The 17,182-nt window shown below is 32.9% G+C and overlaps 2 protein-coding genes across 5 annotated transcripts; both read left to right on the top strand.

The window, feature by feature from the left end:
- Positions 1-1,210: 1,210 nt before the first annotated feature.
- Positions 1,211-8,649, top strand: LOC148618884 (chitinase-3-like protein 1). 2 transcript variants are annotated; one of them, XM_088578219.1, is made up of 13 exons: positions 1,211-1,346; positions 1,512-1,572; positions 2,213-2,323; positions 2,901-3,035; positions 3,543-3,717; positions 4,093-4,345; positions 4,566-4,690; positions 4,805-4,925; positions 5,187-5,375; positions 5,889-6,011; positions 6,293-6,680; positions 7,629-7,824; positions 8,556-8,649. In XM_088578219.1, coding segments are annotated over exons 1-13 (1,881 nt in total). In that variant the 5' UTR covers positions 1,211-1,343; the 3' UTR covers positions 8,557-8,649. The 2 variants fall into 2 exon arrangements, with proteins under 2 accessions (XP_088434345.1, XP_088434344.1); XM_088578218.1 differs by lacking the exon at positions 8,556-8,649 and having other exon boundaries at positions 7,629-7,968.
- A 1,523-nt stretch (positions 8,650-10,172) lies between these two features.
- Positions 10,173-13,194, top strand: LOC148618883 (uncharacterized). Of its 3 annotated transcripts, none has more exons than XM_088578216.1 (2): positions 10,173-11,040; positions 11,503-13,194. In XM_088578216.1, the coding sequence occupies exon 1, from the start codon at positions 10,420-10,422 to the stop codon at positions 11,029-11,031; it is 612 nt and encodes a 203-aa protein (XP_088434342.1). In that variant the 5' UTR covers positions 10,173-10,419; the 3' UTR covers positions 11,032-11,040; positions 11,503-13,194. The 3 variants fall into 3 exon arrangements, with proteins under 3 accessions (XP_088434342.1, XP_088434341.1, XP_088434343.1); XM_088578215.1 differs by having other exon boundaries at positions 10,173-11,053; XM_088578217.1 differs by lacking the exon at positions 11,503-13,194 and adding an exon at positions 11,342-11,482.
- Positions 13,195-17,182: the final 3,988 nt, after the last annotated feature.

Raw genomic sequence — 17,182 nt, 5'->3', positions numbered from 1 at the left:
GATATATCGTTATTTTTAGAACAAACACAATTTCACCACATATTACATTACCGTTCAAAAATATTTGTGAAAATTCAGTATTCTTAGTAGCCATTTTCTGTCAATAATTAATGAGATATTGTTATTCTAGTATTGTAAACAATTATTTATTTTAACATGTATGTAATGTATAACGAATTACTTAGGGTCATTAATCAAAAAATAACATAAATATTCACACCGAGTGCAATTTTTACACTATTTAATGCACATTTATTAATAACAATGTTCTATAATTGAATGAATACATATTGGTGTCAAGAATTTCTTCATACTTTTTTGCGCTATTGATGGAGAAGAATTGATAAAAGTATTTATAACTTTGGTGTCGAACCTTACTTATTTATGTGAAGATAAAAGTTATATTAATGCATTTCTTCTAACTAGTCGGAAGACAAGTTACTCTTTCATTTACACGAATTTCAAACAGTTCATAACTTGCAATAAATTGATAAACAGATTAACTTTAAGTATTCACCATCAAGTTTTGCAAAATATCTTCATTTTTTGTATATCTAAAGCCAGTCAGTTTCCATCAAAATATCTTATTTAGAGTTGGTATGAAATACTATAATGGACCTGCAACCAGTCCATTTTATGATGTATGCCAATAACAAAAAATCTTCACGCCCTCGTCTTAATAGGATTGTGGTTGACGTTTCAACCACATTTTACCTTACTTCTGTTATGTAATGACCACGTCAGTAACCGTACTTGCCTATTAAAAGTATTTATAAGCAGACACTTAAAATAATTAGATACTCTACAGCCATAACTGTTTGACTTTTTCTATGTAAAGATCGTAGTATTTAGCTGAAGTGGCATTGTACGTACATCATTGAAAAACGGCGTGTACTTTAAAAAAGATTTTGGATCAACACTTTTCGTAAAAGCGACATAGTTTCAATACGTATTGTTTCTAATGAATGTCGTAACATTGTTTCGACAATTACAGGTAATCATAATAAATGTAAGTTTTTTTTCTTTTTTTGTTGTCATTTTCATCGAAGTTCATTAGTCGTATGTCGACCTGATTCAACGTAGCTTTGTTAACTACACCGGTGTACGACAATGCAAACCAGTGTAGACCCCAGTATATGTACATTGTTACTCGCCTAATTATCGTAAATAACCGCATGTACAAATCAATTAGTATGTCATAAAAACGGATTGCAGACATGCTTTTCTAATTATCTGAAAATATTAGAAATTGTCTACATTTTAGATAGAGTGTTTTCCTGTTGGATATTACTAACACTTGGACTGAATGCATTGCTTTATCCTACGGAATAATTTTTCATGGAATGGTAAGCTAATTTTTATGATAAGAATATATAATACTCTATCGCTTAACGATTAGAAATAATTATTACTGCGATTTTTTTTCTATTGTAAACTTTTTGTATGTTTTTTGTTTTGCGTACTATTAGCTTGGACTATATTTCACACTGATTTCATATTTTATTTTCCAGGAACTTAAATCATTCGTCTTATTTTTATTATTTCTTGGAATTAAAAGTCTAACAGCCCAAGGCAAGTATTCAAGATTTACTTCTTACTGATGAGTTCTATCTTATACAGATCACAAGGACAAACAGTTCGGTAAACAACACATTTAGTACAACAAAAATATCCAACGCGGGATTAAGAAAGCTTGGTCGTTTACTACAATACTTTTCAGCTGAATTTTAAATAAAGATTAGTTTTAATGATATTTACATACCATCAGCATTTAAGAATATATTCGTTTTGATTTTGAAATAGTTTAGTATCGGTCCATATAAAATTCAGACAATACCTTTAGTAGAATTGCTTAATGATGTAGAAAATAACGCTTTTTCGGTCGACATATGCTATATTTTTACTTAATGATAATCCTTTTTGTACTCAGATCTATATTTTTCAAACCAAATCAAGAAAGATAACTCTTCCAATGTGCCTCTATGTAATTTTTATCTGAAAAGTGCAACAACCGAATGAAAACTTGGACTGGTTATGTGATCAGAAATTGTTTCTGAATAAGAAATAAAAGTGAGTTCGACGAGTTTTTATCATGAATAAATCAACTCCTGTCCGATTTTCTCAGCAACTTAAATGCATTACATTTCCTGTAGTCAATAGCTCATCTAAAGTGATTTACTGTTTACATATGAAAGGATCGTTTGTATTTCAGATTGTTTAGAATCTCAATTCCAATGTAAGACAACAGGGGTGTGTATTCCCAAACAGTGGGTGTGTGACAAAGATCCGGACTGTACTGATAACTCAGATGAAGAGTCATGCTGTAAGTGTTAACCTTGACCTCTCACATACTTTTGTATGATATTGGTCACGAAGGCAGAAACTCGAATGGCTTTTTATAATGAACATAAAGATATACTGTTTTTTTTTTGCTTTTCGCCCTCATATGTAACGTGCTCATTGATGCTAGTCAAACTAACTTTTGCTATTGAATTTGTTTTTCCTGAATGATGATAAGTCTTAAATGCTTCAAGATCAAAATTATTGAACTGCTGGAAGTGAGTAAATAAGTAAGTATTAGACACAAAAGATAACTTAGCAGGTTTGTAAATACACCCTAAATATATCTGCTGCATACCCGAATGATATAAAACGTGAATTAATGAATTAAAAGTTATTTTGTTCACCAGTTTGCCTTAGTCTGAGTCACGGAAAACCTGGAAACAAATCATAACCTTGAAATGTCAACAGCAGATATACAACCATGCCATATTCATGCCTACTATATATATGTGGGTCGATCTGGTTTTCGTCAATATATTTTTGTTTCCTCTGTTTTCTACTAATGGCAAAGATAAATTTATTGGATTTTTTCCGTTATCCTAATTATTTGTTCTTAGCAACCACTGAAAATGAAGTAGATACACGGAGTTGTCCTGAGAACAGTTTTGGCTGTAACAATGGAGTTTGTATCAGCAACGAGTTTGTTTGTGATGGCGACAGTGACTGTACCGACGGAGAGGATGAACAGTGTGGTAAGAAAATAGTTGTTTGGATTTCTACAAAACTGAATTTGGACACGTAGTGTTTTCAGACTAGAAGATTTGATTGTATGCCATAGACTGTCCAATGGTTGTATTTGATAACATGCATATAATTGGATATTTATCTTCGACTAACTGAAATATTTTATTTTGATGGAATAAGTGGTATAGATTGGTTGCTGAAACAAGTTTTTATGGTAACTGTATCTTAAAAAAAGCTTACTATTCTTTGCTTTGCCCGAAACATTGATATCAGTTTGATACATTGATCACTTTCATATCATATTAATATTTGTCCAATTTCAGTTTCCTGGACTAGAAGGTATGACCTTGTATGATTTGATGTTTTTGAGCTAAAACACGTATAATGTCAACACAACTTCTTCAAACAATTGTGATGCTGTAAAATGACGTGCAGAAAAACAGTCCGTGTTTTACATCTTCCTAAATCATGGAAATATTAAAACTTACTATTTACTCTCTCTTTCACGTTTTTAGAAATAAAGACTTTTAGACGGATATGTTACTTTACAAATTGGGCCCAGTATCGCCACAATGATGCCAAGTTCACACCAGACAACATTGACGCAAGTCTTTGTACACACCTTATATTTGCCTTCGCCAGACTGGAGGGGACTAAACTTGTCTTCACAGAGTATAACGATGACATGACGTAAGTTATGTAAACAGGACTCTGTGTTAGGTGTATAATTCAGTGAACATCTGATGTATATGATCTAAGTTCAACATGACATGGTGATAATTGTGTTTTTGAAACTTGGTTCTTCGTGGTTTGATCACAAATAGTTGATGTGAAAATGAAAAGGAAAAGAATGTCTGTGATGGTTGGCTTTTGATTTGAGATTGTCATGAAATTCGTTTAAATAGATACACAAAATGCACACTTCTCTACTGATTTGTTTCAGTCGCGTTGAAATCATGTTGATAGTTACGTAAAAACGTATGCCAACTTTTGAAGATAGAAAAAAAAATGTATCTTCTCGGGTAATTTTACACAAAATATAGCAAAGTAATGGTTATCGTGTAGGTATGAAAAGTTTAATGGTCTGAAGAACAAAACTAAAGGACTGAAAACTATGTTAGCAATTGGTGGATGGAATGCTGGGAGTAAATCCTTCTCAGACATGGTGGCCACCGCTGACAGTAGGATGACGTTCATTTTATCTGCCATCGAATTCCTCAGGAAATATAACTTTGACGGGTTGGATATAGACTGGGAGTACCCCACTCTCCGACAGGGAAAACTAGAGGACAAACCCCGATTCGCTATGTTGGTGAAGGTGTGTTAGTAAACGTCGAGCCGACGAGCTTTTCAGCTTAAGTTTATAATGTAAAGTGTATTTGTAACATCAGATTAATTTTGTTTTCTTCGTTGTTTAAGTGGTTGAAAATTTATTTCTTTAAGTAAAACTTTTTTTGAATTGCGGAATACACTGACTCTCTTGAAAGGATGAAGTCCCCGAGATATCATAAAATACTCTATTTTTCGTTTATCAACAGGAAATGCGGGAGGCTTTTGACATGGAAGCTTCGAGATCACTGCGTCGAAAATTGTTACTGTCAGCTGCAGTTCCCACTGGAAAGAAAGTTGTAGACTCAGGATATGATATACCAGCTCTAGCTAAGTAAGTTTGAGAAGATATGAGCTCAGTGTAGTTATATGCAATGTCTAGGCATTTACCAATCTAATATTGTCTAACAACAACGATCGTTTATTGGCTGTACACGTCCCCTTTCAGGTATCTAGACTTCCTTAATTTGATGTCATATGATTTCCATGGTGGATGGGAACGACAAACAGGTCACAACAGCCCATTATTCTCTAGCGACAGAGGATCCGGTGCTGTTAACATGAATACGGTACGATGTCTTTTTTGTTATTGTATGTTGTCGTCTATATGGTTATAAAGATATAACCCGGTAATAGTTCAGTTGTAAAACTGTACGTTGATTTGATTGTTTTCTTGTAGTACTTAATTAAACGTTGTTCATAACCACTCATCTAATTATAGCATTGCACAGATATCCCGGTGTTAAAAAAACACTAAACAACAAAAGACAAAAAACAAAACAGACTGTTGTGTTATAGCATAGCTTTACCTGACTACTCTTAACTTTCAGGAAAAAGCAGCTGAATATTGGCACTCAAAGGGAACCCCTAAAGATAAGTTGAACATTGGCATAGCCACGTACGGAAGATCATTTGTATTGGCAGATCCTGTGAGTGAGTTAGGGTTAGGAGCTCCTGTAACAGGTCCAGGTCCACAGGGTCCCTATACACAAGAAGTCGGATTTTATTCTTACTTTGAGGTATTTTGTATATCTGTCATAGATAGCTTTATTCGCTTTGCAATTTCAATCTTATAACGTTACATGAACTATTATAGGAATGATATTGGGATTTTGTAAATAAAGTACTAAATTGTTTAACAAAAGCAATAAGAGATGTTGGTACAGACTTTTACTGCACAAATATATGTAGTACAGAATGTTAGATATACATTTACCTTATTCACTTGAACCTAAATGATTTAGATGTATAAACCACTAGCATCAATATCACGTATCGCTTTTTTGCAACATTTAACCACAATGCGATTATGAATTACTTCTTTATAATATGAAGCTAATTTTACTGAATATAACACAAGTATGGAAATATCTTGTTCAAATATTTGAATGATCCGGAAATAAGACCGGATGCTTAATTTCTTATAGATATAAACCTATTGTATACAAAATTTGAATTACAACCGAAGTTGTTGAATGAATTTCAAAAATGTAGCTTATTTGGTAATTCAACTAAAATAATATGGTTTGTAGATTTGTCAAATGCAAGGTGATGGTTCTGGTCAAATATACAGAGATAAAGACCAAATGGTACCATATTATGTGAAGGATGATCTTTGGGTTGGCTATGATGATGTAGAAAGCGTCAGGAACAAGGTAATATGTCTAAACGTGTTCCCTTGTCTTCATATTTTATCACAAACTAGCCTTTCCAGTTATTAAATTAAGACAACTGGTAGCGTTTCTTTCTTAAAGTATCTACATGATTTATAAAACCACTTTAAGTAGATATAAGATGAACTGAACATAAATGAAGAAAGATTTAATTAATGTACCGTTTCAATCATCCTAAATGTTTTATAACTACATCATAATGAAATATACACCCACACTTTTATCATATAAATGTTTTGCTATGCGTTTTGTGTATTCCAAAGGCTGAGTGGATAGGACGAGAAGGCTATGGAGGTAGCATGGTGTGGTCTTTGTCGTTAGACGATTTTACTAAAAGTTGTTCGTCGTCCGTTGTTTCTTCCCCACTAACACGGACTCTATCCACAACTCTGCAAAACATTGAGAGAGCAATGGTTCTTAACTTTACAAGTACCACTAGAAAAATTATAACAACACCAACGACATCCCGTCGTCCCACGCCAACAACTGTTACGACGACAACGGTTACCAGTCGTCCAATACCGACAACTGTATCTCCAATACCCCAAGTAACTAAGAAGTTGTGGACCGCTGATATTGGATATGATGTAGATCCGAATAAAATTATTTCGCCACCAATATGGCAACCACCAGATTTAGTTTTTGGCCCAAGTAAGCAATTTTAATCTCAGTTTACTTAATGAGGGAATAAGTATCATTCTAGTATAAAGACTTCAAAACCCATGACCGAGGTCACCCATTAAGTTCATGTCGCACCACGCGTCTACCTTGTCCACCATAGATTTTACATTTGGTCGGTTGCTTTGTTGATTCGTACGACATATATTTGATGGATTATTCTATTATTTTAAAAGAAGAAATGATAAATCGGCCATTATTTTATCAAGTAAAACCAACAGGTATTATTTTACAAGCAACGCATCATTGCATCGCAGAACTTTTGTTTTCTTGCTGTTTTAACATTTAAACAAGTCCGGTGTCATTAATAGTATTAAAAGAACACTCATCAAAGTTAATATAAGGAAATTGACAAAGATAAAACTTAATTGTAGTCATGCAAAGTATTCCCTCTGACAGTATTTTCCTGTAATTTTTTTCTAGCATTTTATGTAGTTTCATATTTAAAATAAAATGAATGCTCAATGTTTTTGTCCGTTTAATGGACTTGTCTCGCGTTTCCTAGAAAAGAAGTTTGAAATATTCTTTGCGTTTTTTGACCACGTATTTTAAGTAATCTGTCGTTTTGTCATCAAATTTATAATAACTGTAAGGTTTATATTTGTAATAAGTAATACATTTGTATAATAGTTAGTATTTTGTTGTACAAAAATAAACAAAAATTGCGGAAATGTTTAACGTATCAGCAAATTAATCATGTATGTTTACATTATTAATAAGATGTGCTATTGATATCCGAAGCCTATGAATACCAATTACGACAGCTTCACATAAAAACACAAAAAAAATGATTTTGATGAATGAGAAAGAGAGGACGAATGGGCTTTTATTAGAATATTCGTTAATTTTGTATTAAATTGACCTTTAATATTCATGCATGTTGACCTTTTTATTTATCAATTTGATATGTAATATTTTCAGGTTCCTTTTCATGCAGACGGAGACCATTTGGATATTTCCAAGACCCAAATAATTGTAGTAAATATTTCGTTTGTCACATGGGAAGAACATTTCATTATAAATGTCCTAGTGAATTAAGATTTAACCCAAAGAAAATAACATGTGATTGGGCGGATTCTGTCCCTTGCGATGATGATGGTAGACCTATTAATAAATGGTAAGTTTACATTGCATGTTAGAATCCATTTGTCCGTATAGTTTTTTTTCAGTTGAATGGAAATCATTTATAAATCAAGGATTGGAACAAATAATACGAGGTGCAAATGAATAGGGAAACTCAGGTCCAACTGCTTAGTTGATGAAACGAGCACAACACTAAATACTAGTCTAAGTATACTACAAGTAGAAATGGTCCTAATGAAACCAACACTAAACTTGTACTATAAAAAATATTTTAAGTTCTTCATATTCGTTTAGTACATCCCAGGAATATTAAGACGGGCAGATACCTATTTTTACTGCTATTAAAGCATTAAATACTGAAAAAAAATTAATTGCATAGTATATTACATTTATAATACGAGGCATGTTTAATCTGTAGAAGGACAAAGTTGAATATATTGATATGATATTTTTATACCTTTTACAGTTTTACTGATATTTTTTCTCCATAATTTAAAAACAATTTTAAAACTTTTAACATTCAATTTTCGTTAAAGATACTTTAATTAGTAAAGATCCTTTCTCGGTATTGCAAGTTAACTTCCAGTGGAACTGAAATCAGGCTCTTGGTGCTTCTATGGTCATATGTCAAATCCATATTAATTACCATTACAAGAACTTCGTCCTCTGTTACCATCTTAACTGTACCCCATTTGTGTAAACATTCATGCTTATATTTATAGATTGATACAAATTAATTTTAATCTTGTATTTTCTTTCTTTCAGATACACATTGATAAGTTTATTTTTTATATAAAACATTTTGATATACAAAATGAATGAAGTTGGTTTTTTTTTAAATAAAATTATTCCAATATGAGCTAATAAAAACATGCTTTAGATTTTACCCTATCAACAAGTGCTATTTATAATGAGTACAAAGTCTAAACAAAGTTTAGATATGCCCAACTCGATCGTCTTTCTGTGTTGACGTGCAAGTCTTAACCGTATCTGGGTGAGACAAGTGTTTGTACAGTTAAATAAACATTTGCATGCTCGTGTCTCCAACTGATTTTGAATTGACCTGCTTACTAGCATTTTGATGTTTTCCCTGCAAACAGTTTCGTGCTTGATGCTTTTCTTTTCTGATGGTAATGTCATATGTATACATTGTATAATGGTAGATTCAGGAGAAGTTTATCCAAGGGTTGGAATCCCCTTTTTTCTGTATGATATTGTTAGTTTTGTATAAAAATATGGTCAAATTATCATGCAACCCTTGGATTTTCCATTCATGATAAATATAAAACTGACCCAGGCTTTATGTGTAAGGATGACGTAATTGTGCTGTTTGTTGTATCACAGTTCAAATGAGTAATCAAGGGAACCAAGGTTATAGCGGTAATCAAAAGAATGCAGTCCAAGGACAAAGACCAGATATGGAAAACAGACATACACAACAAAGAACATTAAGTAAATAAAATCATACATACAAAGTAACAAAAGCAAATGAGCAACTCGGACTCCGCTAAAAACTGGGAGCATGGACCAGGTGCACCGGTAGGGTAAGCGTCCTCTGTTTTTCTAGAAACACCCGCCGAGTTGCTCATAAAAAGTCAAGTCCGGGGTAGACAAACGAGGAAAGGAAAACTATGACCCGTTGAATAAATCAGTTTTCATGGTGCAGATGGATACACCATAACGATCCACGAGTTCATGATGACGACCATAAAACTTCTGTAGTGATGACTTCAATCTTGTAGCAACATAACCCTGTTCCAGAAGCCTATTTGTTAGAGTTCTAGCGCGATACAAAAAGTCTGTGTAGTTTCGGCAAGCTGTGGCATAACGTATGAGTTGTGATATGAACACTCCATACGCAGGTGCAGAAGGGATCTTGCCACAGATTAAAGGAAAAATGTTGTCGTCCAATGCAGGAAAAAAATGCTTTTCACGACCTTTTGATGAAATGTATTATTCAATTCAGTACTAAGCTTTTGTCATTAGTTAAACAAGAGAAGGTTTAAAATTGAATTTAATTGAGTTTGGCATATCATTTGTTTATTCGAGTAAGCAAACATTAAAAATATGTCGGTGTCTAAATTCGAAAAAAATCCACCGTCGTCAAGAGTTTATATACCGGTATTTTACTTTGTTACCTACAAAAATTATTTTTCGTATATCTTAAAACAAGGGAAAGTCATAGTAAGCCATTTGATCATCAAAATAATTAATTCTAGCTTACGTAATAAAATAGTATTATCAAGTATTTAAAAAAAAATAATAAGTTCTTTAAATGTCACTACACGATAGAATTGAAAAGGTGATTTCTATAATATCGATTAAGTCATAGGGGTTTGAATTATATATACACTACATTTTCCCCTTTATCAGTTTTTATCATTTGTTTGCATTCACCCTAGACAAACGTTTTAGAGAGCTCTTTAGTGTGCCGTGGTATTGAATATTTTGATATTTATTGATAAACTTAAGAGTTTTTGATAGTTTGTTTCTCCAATAAAATTCGGTTGAAAAAGGAAGTTGATACGCTTTATTAGGATTGTGATAATGTCAACATCTTCATAAATCACATGTTCATACGAAAGGGAAAGTTTAAAATCAACTGAATAACGAATGTAAACTTCATAAAATGGCGTTTAGCACTGGATTTCCGAGCATCCAACAGAAAAATATAAGGAACCTGTACAGTACTGATTCGTTAATTGATTTAAGAATTAAAAAAAGGACTGCAAGTCAGAGAACAGTAAGCCGGAAACCAGAATATGTGAATGTGACGAGTAATAATCAACTTGTCACGTATGAATATGTACCGGAATATAAAACATACATACCAAAAGCACCGGCTTTCAGGACAGTTACAGGAAATAAAGCCGACGAAATCTCAGAACGATTATATAATCCCACAGTAAGGACTAAACGATCTCGAAGTGAAGTTCCCCCGGCGAAATTAATACATAGGGATCCAACAACATTTGAAGACCAAAACTCAAGTGTTGACAGGTTGATTAAACCAACTGTTGCAAGCTTTATTAGACTGCGTATGAGAAGTGGGAAAGAACGAAAAATTGAAGTTAAAGATATAACAAATGCTTGTGAAAGGCTTAATCTTCCTCCTTCACAGAGGTATTTTCCAGCTTCTTATAAAAATTGGCTAAATTCGGAGGGGAGTAAATGGAGTATGAAGTCTGGTCTTCAGAATTCCAACAGAAGTAGTCTGGGCTCTTCAGATTGGGAATTTTAGCTTACATTTGTGAGTTAATGATGTATGTTTAAATTCTTATATAGTTATTAAATTGTTGGGAAATTGTTGAACAATATCCACACGATAGCTGTGAGTAAACACTAGAAAATGTTTTAATTTCCATTAAAAGACGCGGCTAGGTATGAGGTAATACATGTTGTACTATTAAGACCAAGAATATTTATCTTCTTTTATTCACAATGGCTTTAGAAAAAAAAACATATTGCATATATTTATTTGATACTCGTAAACCGATTTGAATACAATGAATCTTGAAGTAGCGGTCGTATAATTTTAACTTCGCTTACAGTAAAACCAAATTCTAGAAGGGAATTACTATTTGAACTCTGGAATTGGCACACATAATAAAAACTTCAACAGTGGATTTAGGATTCTCTGCAAATGGAACAACTATCATTTAAAGGCAGAACCTTTACCAGACGTTAGGATATGTGTTTTCTATGTTTTTAGAGAAGCATCATTTGACCTGTGAATTGCAAATAGCAACATTGCAGCAGCCTTCCAGTGTTAAAACCCGGAACGTAGGTTACACTATTTATTATATAAATAGCAGTGATTTACCGAATGTTCCCAGTATAAAATTTTTCGATAACGCACATGCAATTTCACTCTCGCACTTTCTCCCGCCAAAACGCCACAACACGAATATCGATCCGCAGTTCACTTTTAAATTCATGTTGAAAGAGTAATCAAGGGAACCAAGGTTATAACGGTAATCAAAAGAATGTAATCCAGGGACAAAGACCAGATATGGAAAACACACACACACAACAAAGAACTAAAATCATACATACAAAGTAACAAAAGCAAACAAAACAACAATAAATAATGGAGACAATCTATATAATAAATAGGATAAACAATTGGTTATCGTGAATAACCAAAATATGATCACTCGTGCCAAAATCGCATTAAGATTTAATTCGTGCGCGGAACAAGTTCCACACACTCGTTAAATCTAGGCGTTCTTCGGCACTCGTGACCATATTTTGGTTATTCACGCTTACAATTAATTATCCCATTATCTTTTTAAAGACTTACTTGGAAAAAAATCCAACAACTCATATACAAAAAAACATATACATGATGAATACAAACATATCATTTCATTTTTATTTTGGTATGCTATACACGTGTTTCATGTCACGGAGTAACATCTCATTAACAGAATGAGAACCAAATACGCAGAAGGATTTAAATCCAAATTTTGTTGTACTCATTTTTTTACTATTTTTTTAGGGTTAGTGTTTCAATAGAGAACCACCTTTCTAAGGGCACCGATTGCGCAACTTCTGCTGATCCTTTATATTATGCTGTTAAGTAGACCTTATCCAAATTTTGCTACAGCAAATGTATTTCAATTCCCATTATATAGGAGTTTTTTTCTACAGTAAAGAATTAAAGAGTTGGGGATTTTTTATCTACAAGTATCACAAAGAGCTTGAAATAAAGAACATAAGAAACACCGAAGCCTTGCATATTATTTCAACATTCATCCCGAAATAGACACAAAGAAAAGTTGATGACAAGTAAACGACTTTCAATTTCCCTATTTTGTCCTATTTAGTAATATTCCAGCTGCACAATCATACATGAAATAAAACGCTTTGCTACAAAATACGGTCATTTTATTGCCCACGATCTACGTTCTTAGCTGCGAAGGTTCTACGGCCTTCACATTGCTCTTTGTCCGATTTGAAAGAAACGACCTCTGTCATAGATGCTGTATACCCTTTTTTTCTAGAATGACCTGCAAAAACAGTGGGTGTCATGCAAGTAGTTGGACCTACTCAAAATCCTTAATACCTTAGATTACCACCGGTTTAAGTGGGACTCGTGTTGCTAGTTTTTGTATACCTGTATGTTCCTTCGCATTCTATGGCTTGTTTTCAAACCTGTTTGTGTGTTCCGTCTTTTGATCTTTGGAATGATAAAGTCATATCGATAAGAGAAATATTCTCCATGTGTATGCATTAATTAATTTTTTAAACGACGAACTATCTGAATATACATGTTTATAAATTTTGGTTAAAATAGATATACAATTATATGTAAAACACTTTTTGGATCATTACTGAAGTCTCCTTGAGTTATCCCGCTTTGTTTGTGCGCTACAACACTGAATTAAATCCTTTTTTTCAATGTTATTTAGTCGTTCAACTTCAATCTAAAAACAAATTTAAATTTCACCTTGTGAATCTTACAATTTGTGTTGAGGTCATTACAAAAAATTAAAAAGAAAATAGAGAAATACATAGAGCCTGCAGAAACTATACAGACTTTTTGTATCGCGCTAGAACTCTAACAAATAGGTGTCTGGAACAGGGTTATGTTGCTGCAAGATTGAAGTCATCACTACAGAAGTTTTATGGTCGTCATCATGAACTCGTGGATCGTTATGGTGTATCCATCTGCACCAGGAGAACTGATTTATTCAATGGGTCATAGTTTTTCTTTCCTCGTTTGTCTACCCAGGACTTGACTTTTTATGAGCAACTCGGTGGGTGTTTCTAGCAAAGCAGACGACGCTTACCCTACCGGTGCACCTGGTCCATGCTCCCAGTTTTCAGTGAAGTCGGAGTTGCTCATTTGCTTTTATTACTTTGTATGTATGATTTTACATTCTTACATTGGATTACATTCTTTTGATTATCGCTATAACCTTGGTTCCCTTGATTACTCTTCCAAATCAAAAACAAACAAAAACAAACAAAAACAACTGTACTCTATGTCCTTAATATACGGATCTACTGAAGTAAAATAATGAACCAAAATACATATGTCCAAAATCACGATAAATTCATATACATATCGTGAAGTCAGATACGGCTCAAAGCTTTTCAAAGATATGAACAATCAAGCTTTTATACTTGTTTCACCAACAATTAATGGAACACAATGCTTCTTTGTATTTAGCTGTTTATTAATTTTCTTATTCTTGACACTATGTATCCTTTTCCATTAAACATTCTTATTTACTTGATATAAAGAGTGAATCGAATATATTCATATGGGTAAAAATGAAAGAGTTTCTTCCTATAAGAAAAACAAGTAAAAAGCACCAGAGAAGCTGCCGAATTGTATACAGAGGCTCCGTGCCGATGTTTCCACCGATTCTTAGAACATGTGATTTAAACTTGGAATATGTTCGAGAATTCAAAATTAAAATACCAAAAGCTCCGGCATTTAGAACTTTACAAAAAAGAGAAGTCACTGAGATCGTCCAAAGACTAAGTAGTCCCGCTATAGCTATCAAAAGAACATGCAAAATGTCAGGTTTTGAGAGGAGCAAAACTTTCTCGTTCTCGGAAGACGAAAAATTCAGTACCTTAAGGATCAACCAACCTACGGTATCCAGTTACATTAGATTCCAATTGAGACCTGGAAGAGAGAATGGAATTAAGTTAGAAAATATTCAGACTGCTTGTGATAAATATATCCGCCATCCACCACAAGGATACATTCAGGCAAAGTATAGGAACTGGTTTGTTGTAGAAGGACATAAATTATAGGACTTACAACGCAAACAGGCTTGTAATTATAACATCACTAATGAAGACAACGTATTTCTTAAAGACGAAGCAAAGTTAAATTCACATGATAAAAGGTTTAATCACTGATACCAACATTTTTTCTCAATATTCTGTCCTTGCATTTAATTGGATTAAAAGTGTTTGCTCAATTTTGTATCTACCTTTAAGTTACCTTATATTATTTTGTGTTTTATACTTTTTGGTTCTCGTCCATTGAATTAATTAGTTTTCATTGTCAAATACTCTGTTATGAGTTTATGCATGTGAGGTACAGCTATTTATAAGGAAATTTTAGGAAAATTCTAAATCGGCAAGCCACTAAATCACTTTGCTCTAATTTTTCTCAGTTTATTTTCTATCAGATGTACAAAGTAACGTCTGTTTATGCCTATGTTTTTAACAAAAATCATTTTTCAGATTGAATAAAAAAAATCCCCCATCATCATTTTGGAAATAATTGTGACATCTTCAACCTTTTACCGTTCACTCGTTAAATTATGATATCAAAATAAACTATAAGAAATGTGTCTATTTAAAAAAGACCTCAATTACCTGGTGCACAAGGCAACGAAAAATACTAGCTCAACATGTTATTTAGTGTGCATGAAGTTGAGGTCATTCCTTAATATGCATACAATAATACGTTTTTCTCTTTATCCGTCTTTTTCTCGTGATTATTGATTCTTTATTTATCGGTTCAACCACTGCCAAAGTGATTTCACGTCAACATTAATGTATAATATGCGTTTCTGTTACTACAATTTTCTAGATTCTGATACATTTTTGTATTTAAAAAAAAAACAGAAAAGACCAAACATCAAAACTAAAACTAACGTTAACAGAATATTTCAACAACCACAAAAAGAGAGACTGAAGCACGCTGACTGGGAAAAACATGACTGTGTGTACCATAAACATTTCCAGCTTTTCTAGAGATTGCTTAATTCAATGCATACTTCCTTTTTGAATATTGTATAATGTTGTTATGGAAAACTTAAATCAACGTAGAAAAAATATAGAGAGAAAAGAAAAAAACAGAACAAGAAAAAAAAAATAAATAAAAAAAACGAAACGAGCCAAAATAGCAGACAAGTAACAAAGCACATGTACTTTTCTGATTCTTTGTGTGGGTGGAAAAAAGTTCCCGTGATGAAACAAATCGGTATCTTTACTTCTTACAACGAAATATTATAAAAAAAAAAAACTTAACTATTGGCAATACTCAATATGGACACAATCAATTCCATTACTAAGCGGGATAATTTTGCCTATATCATTATTATTAAAATCATTGATAAAATTCCGCATATCAAACTCGAACTGTTTTTTATTCACTCCTTTTTTATTTGTTGCTTTTCGGTCGCTTGTCTGTGTGTTTACATCCATAGTTTGCGGTTTCAAATCGACATTATCTTTACGTAACCAAGTTTTATATGCTTCTGGAAAGCGTCGTTGTGACGGCGGAAGACTACGGCGACCACATATATGATCAATGTGTTTTACGTCGAGGTTCAATTGCCCTCCGCCCCTCATTTGCTTTCGTATTTCACTTGCTGCAGTAGGCCGGCATAACCTTTCTATATCAATCTTTTTCCTTTTAGTATTTTCCTGATTTGCTTTTGTTTGAGGGTTTCGCCTTATTCTATCATACCCGTGTTTCTTTTCAGATTCATTATCAACCGTTGTAGTTGTTTGAGTAGATTTGTCACACATTTGAACTTTTAAATTTGTCTCGGGTCGCTCATAACTTGCTTTCGAAGCTGTAACTAACACGTCTAAACCAGAATTCTGATTAACAATAGAATCCTTATCACCAATATAAACACATTTTGAATCCATCTTACTTTCATACATAGTCTTTGTCCTATGTGGTCTACTCAAACGTCGTGAAATTTTTTTTGCTTTCCATTCTGGCACTGTTTTAAATCCAGATGCCTTAGGTAGATATACCTTGTATTGAGGTAAGTATTCATGAGTGATAAACTGCGAATTTCTCCAAGCGTTTATGGATTCTTGCCTTATATATGTTTTTTCCATGATAGAGGAATATGATTTCATTCATCTGAAATCCCACACAAATCCAATGACAATATTTTGTATATGTCTCATTTATCTGTTAAAACAATAAAAGGAAACACGCCAAAGAAAAAATTCTGAACAAAACTTCACCCAACGTAACAACAAGTAACATTTAGGTTTTAAAATTGCACTCCAGAAATCTTAATCTTTAAATGGTATTAACTGGTCATTTAAATCAATATAAATTATTGTACTGTGCATTGACCTCATATTTTATCGAAGACGAGAAATTTAACACCTGAAAAACGATAATTAAGAAGCAAACAAATAAACAATGTGAATCCTAGACAAAAATGCCTTTAAGATTTTATAACAAGAAAGAGGGATTACAATTTCCGACTAAGCCCCTAGCCCTCAATTACATTAATATATAGATCGAAAAATTGACCAGTAATAATTGGCTAAGTGAAATCATCATACAATATATATTATATATACAACGTACTAAAAAAATAAGATTATAAATGGATTAAATGGGGAGATTGCAAAATCAGCAACAACAAGAAAACACAGGAAGT

Source organism: Perna viridis, chromosome 4 (genome assembly GCF_037379345.1).
Source record: "Perna viridis isolate PV_CMFRI_1.1 ecotype Kerala chromosome 4, ASM3737934v1, whole genome shotgun sequence".
NCBI classification, from domain to species: domain Eukaryota; kingdom Metazoa; phylum Mollusca; class Bivalvia; order Mytilida; family Mytilidae; genus Perna; species Perna viridis.
Note: the sequence above shows the minus strand (reverse complement) of the source record. Positions and strands in the feature narration are given on the sequence as shown.

Bases quoted from the DNA above. Each gene is read 5' to 3' on its own strand.
- LOC148618884 (XM_088578218.1), top strand. The intron at 4,691-4,804 runs GTAAGTTTGAGA...GTCCCCTTTCAG, and splicing joins GATATACCAGCTCTAGCTAA to GTATCTAGACTTCCTTAATT. The intron at 6,012-6,292 runs GTAATATGTCTA...TGTATTCCAAAG, and splicing joins TAGAAAGCGTCAGGAACAAG to GCTGAGTGGATAGGACGAGA.
- LOC148618883 (XM_088578216.1), top strand. From the start codon at position 10,420: ATGGCGTTTAGCACTGGATTTCCGAGCATCCAACAGAAAAATATAAGG.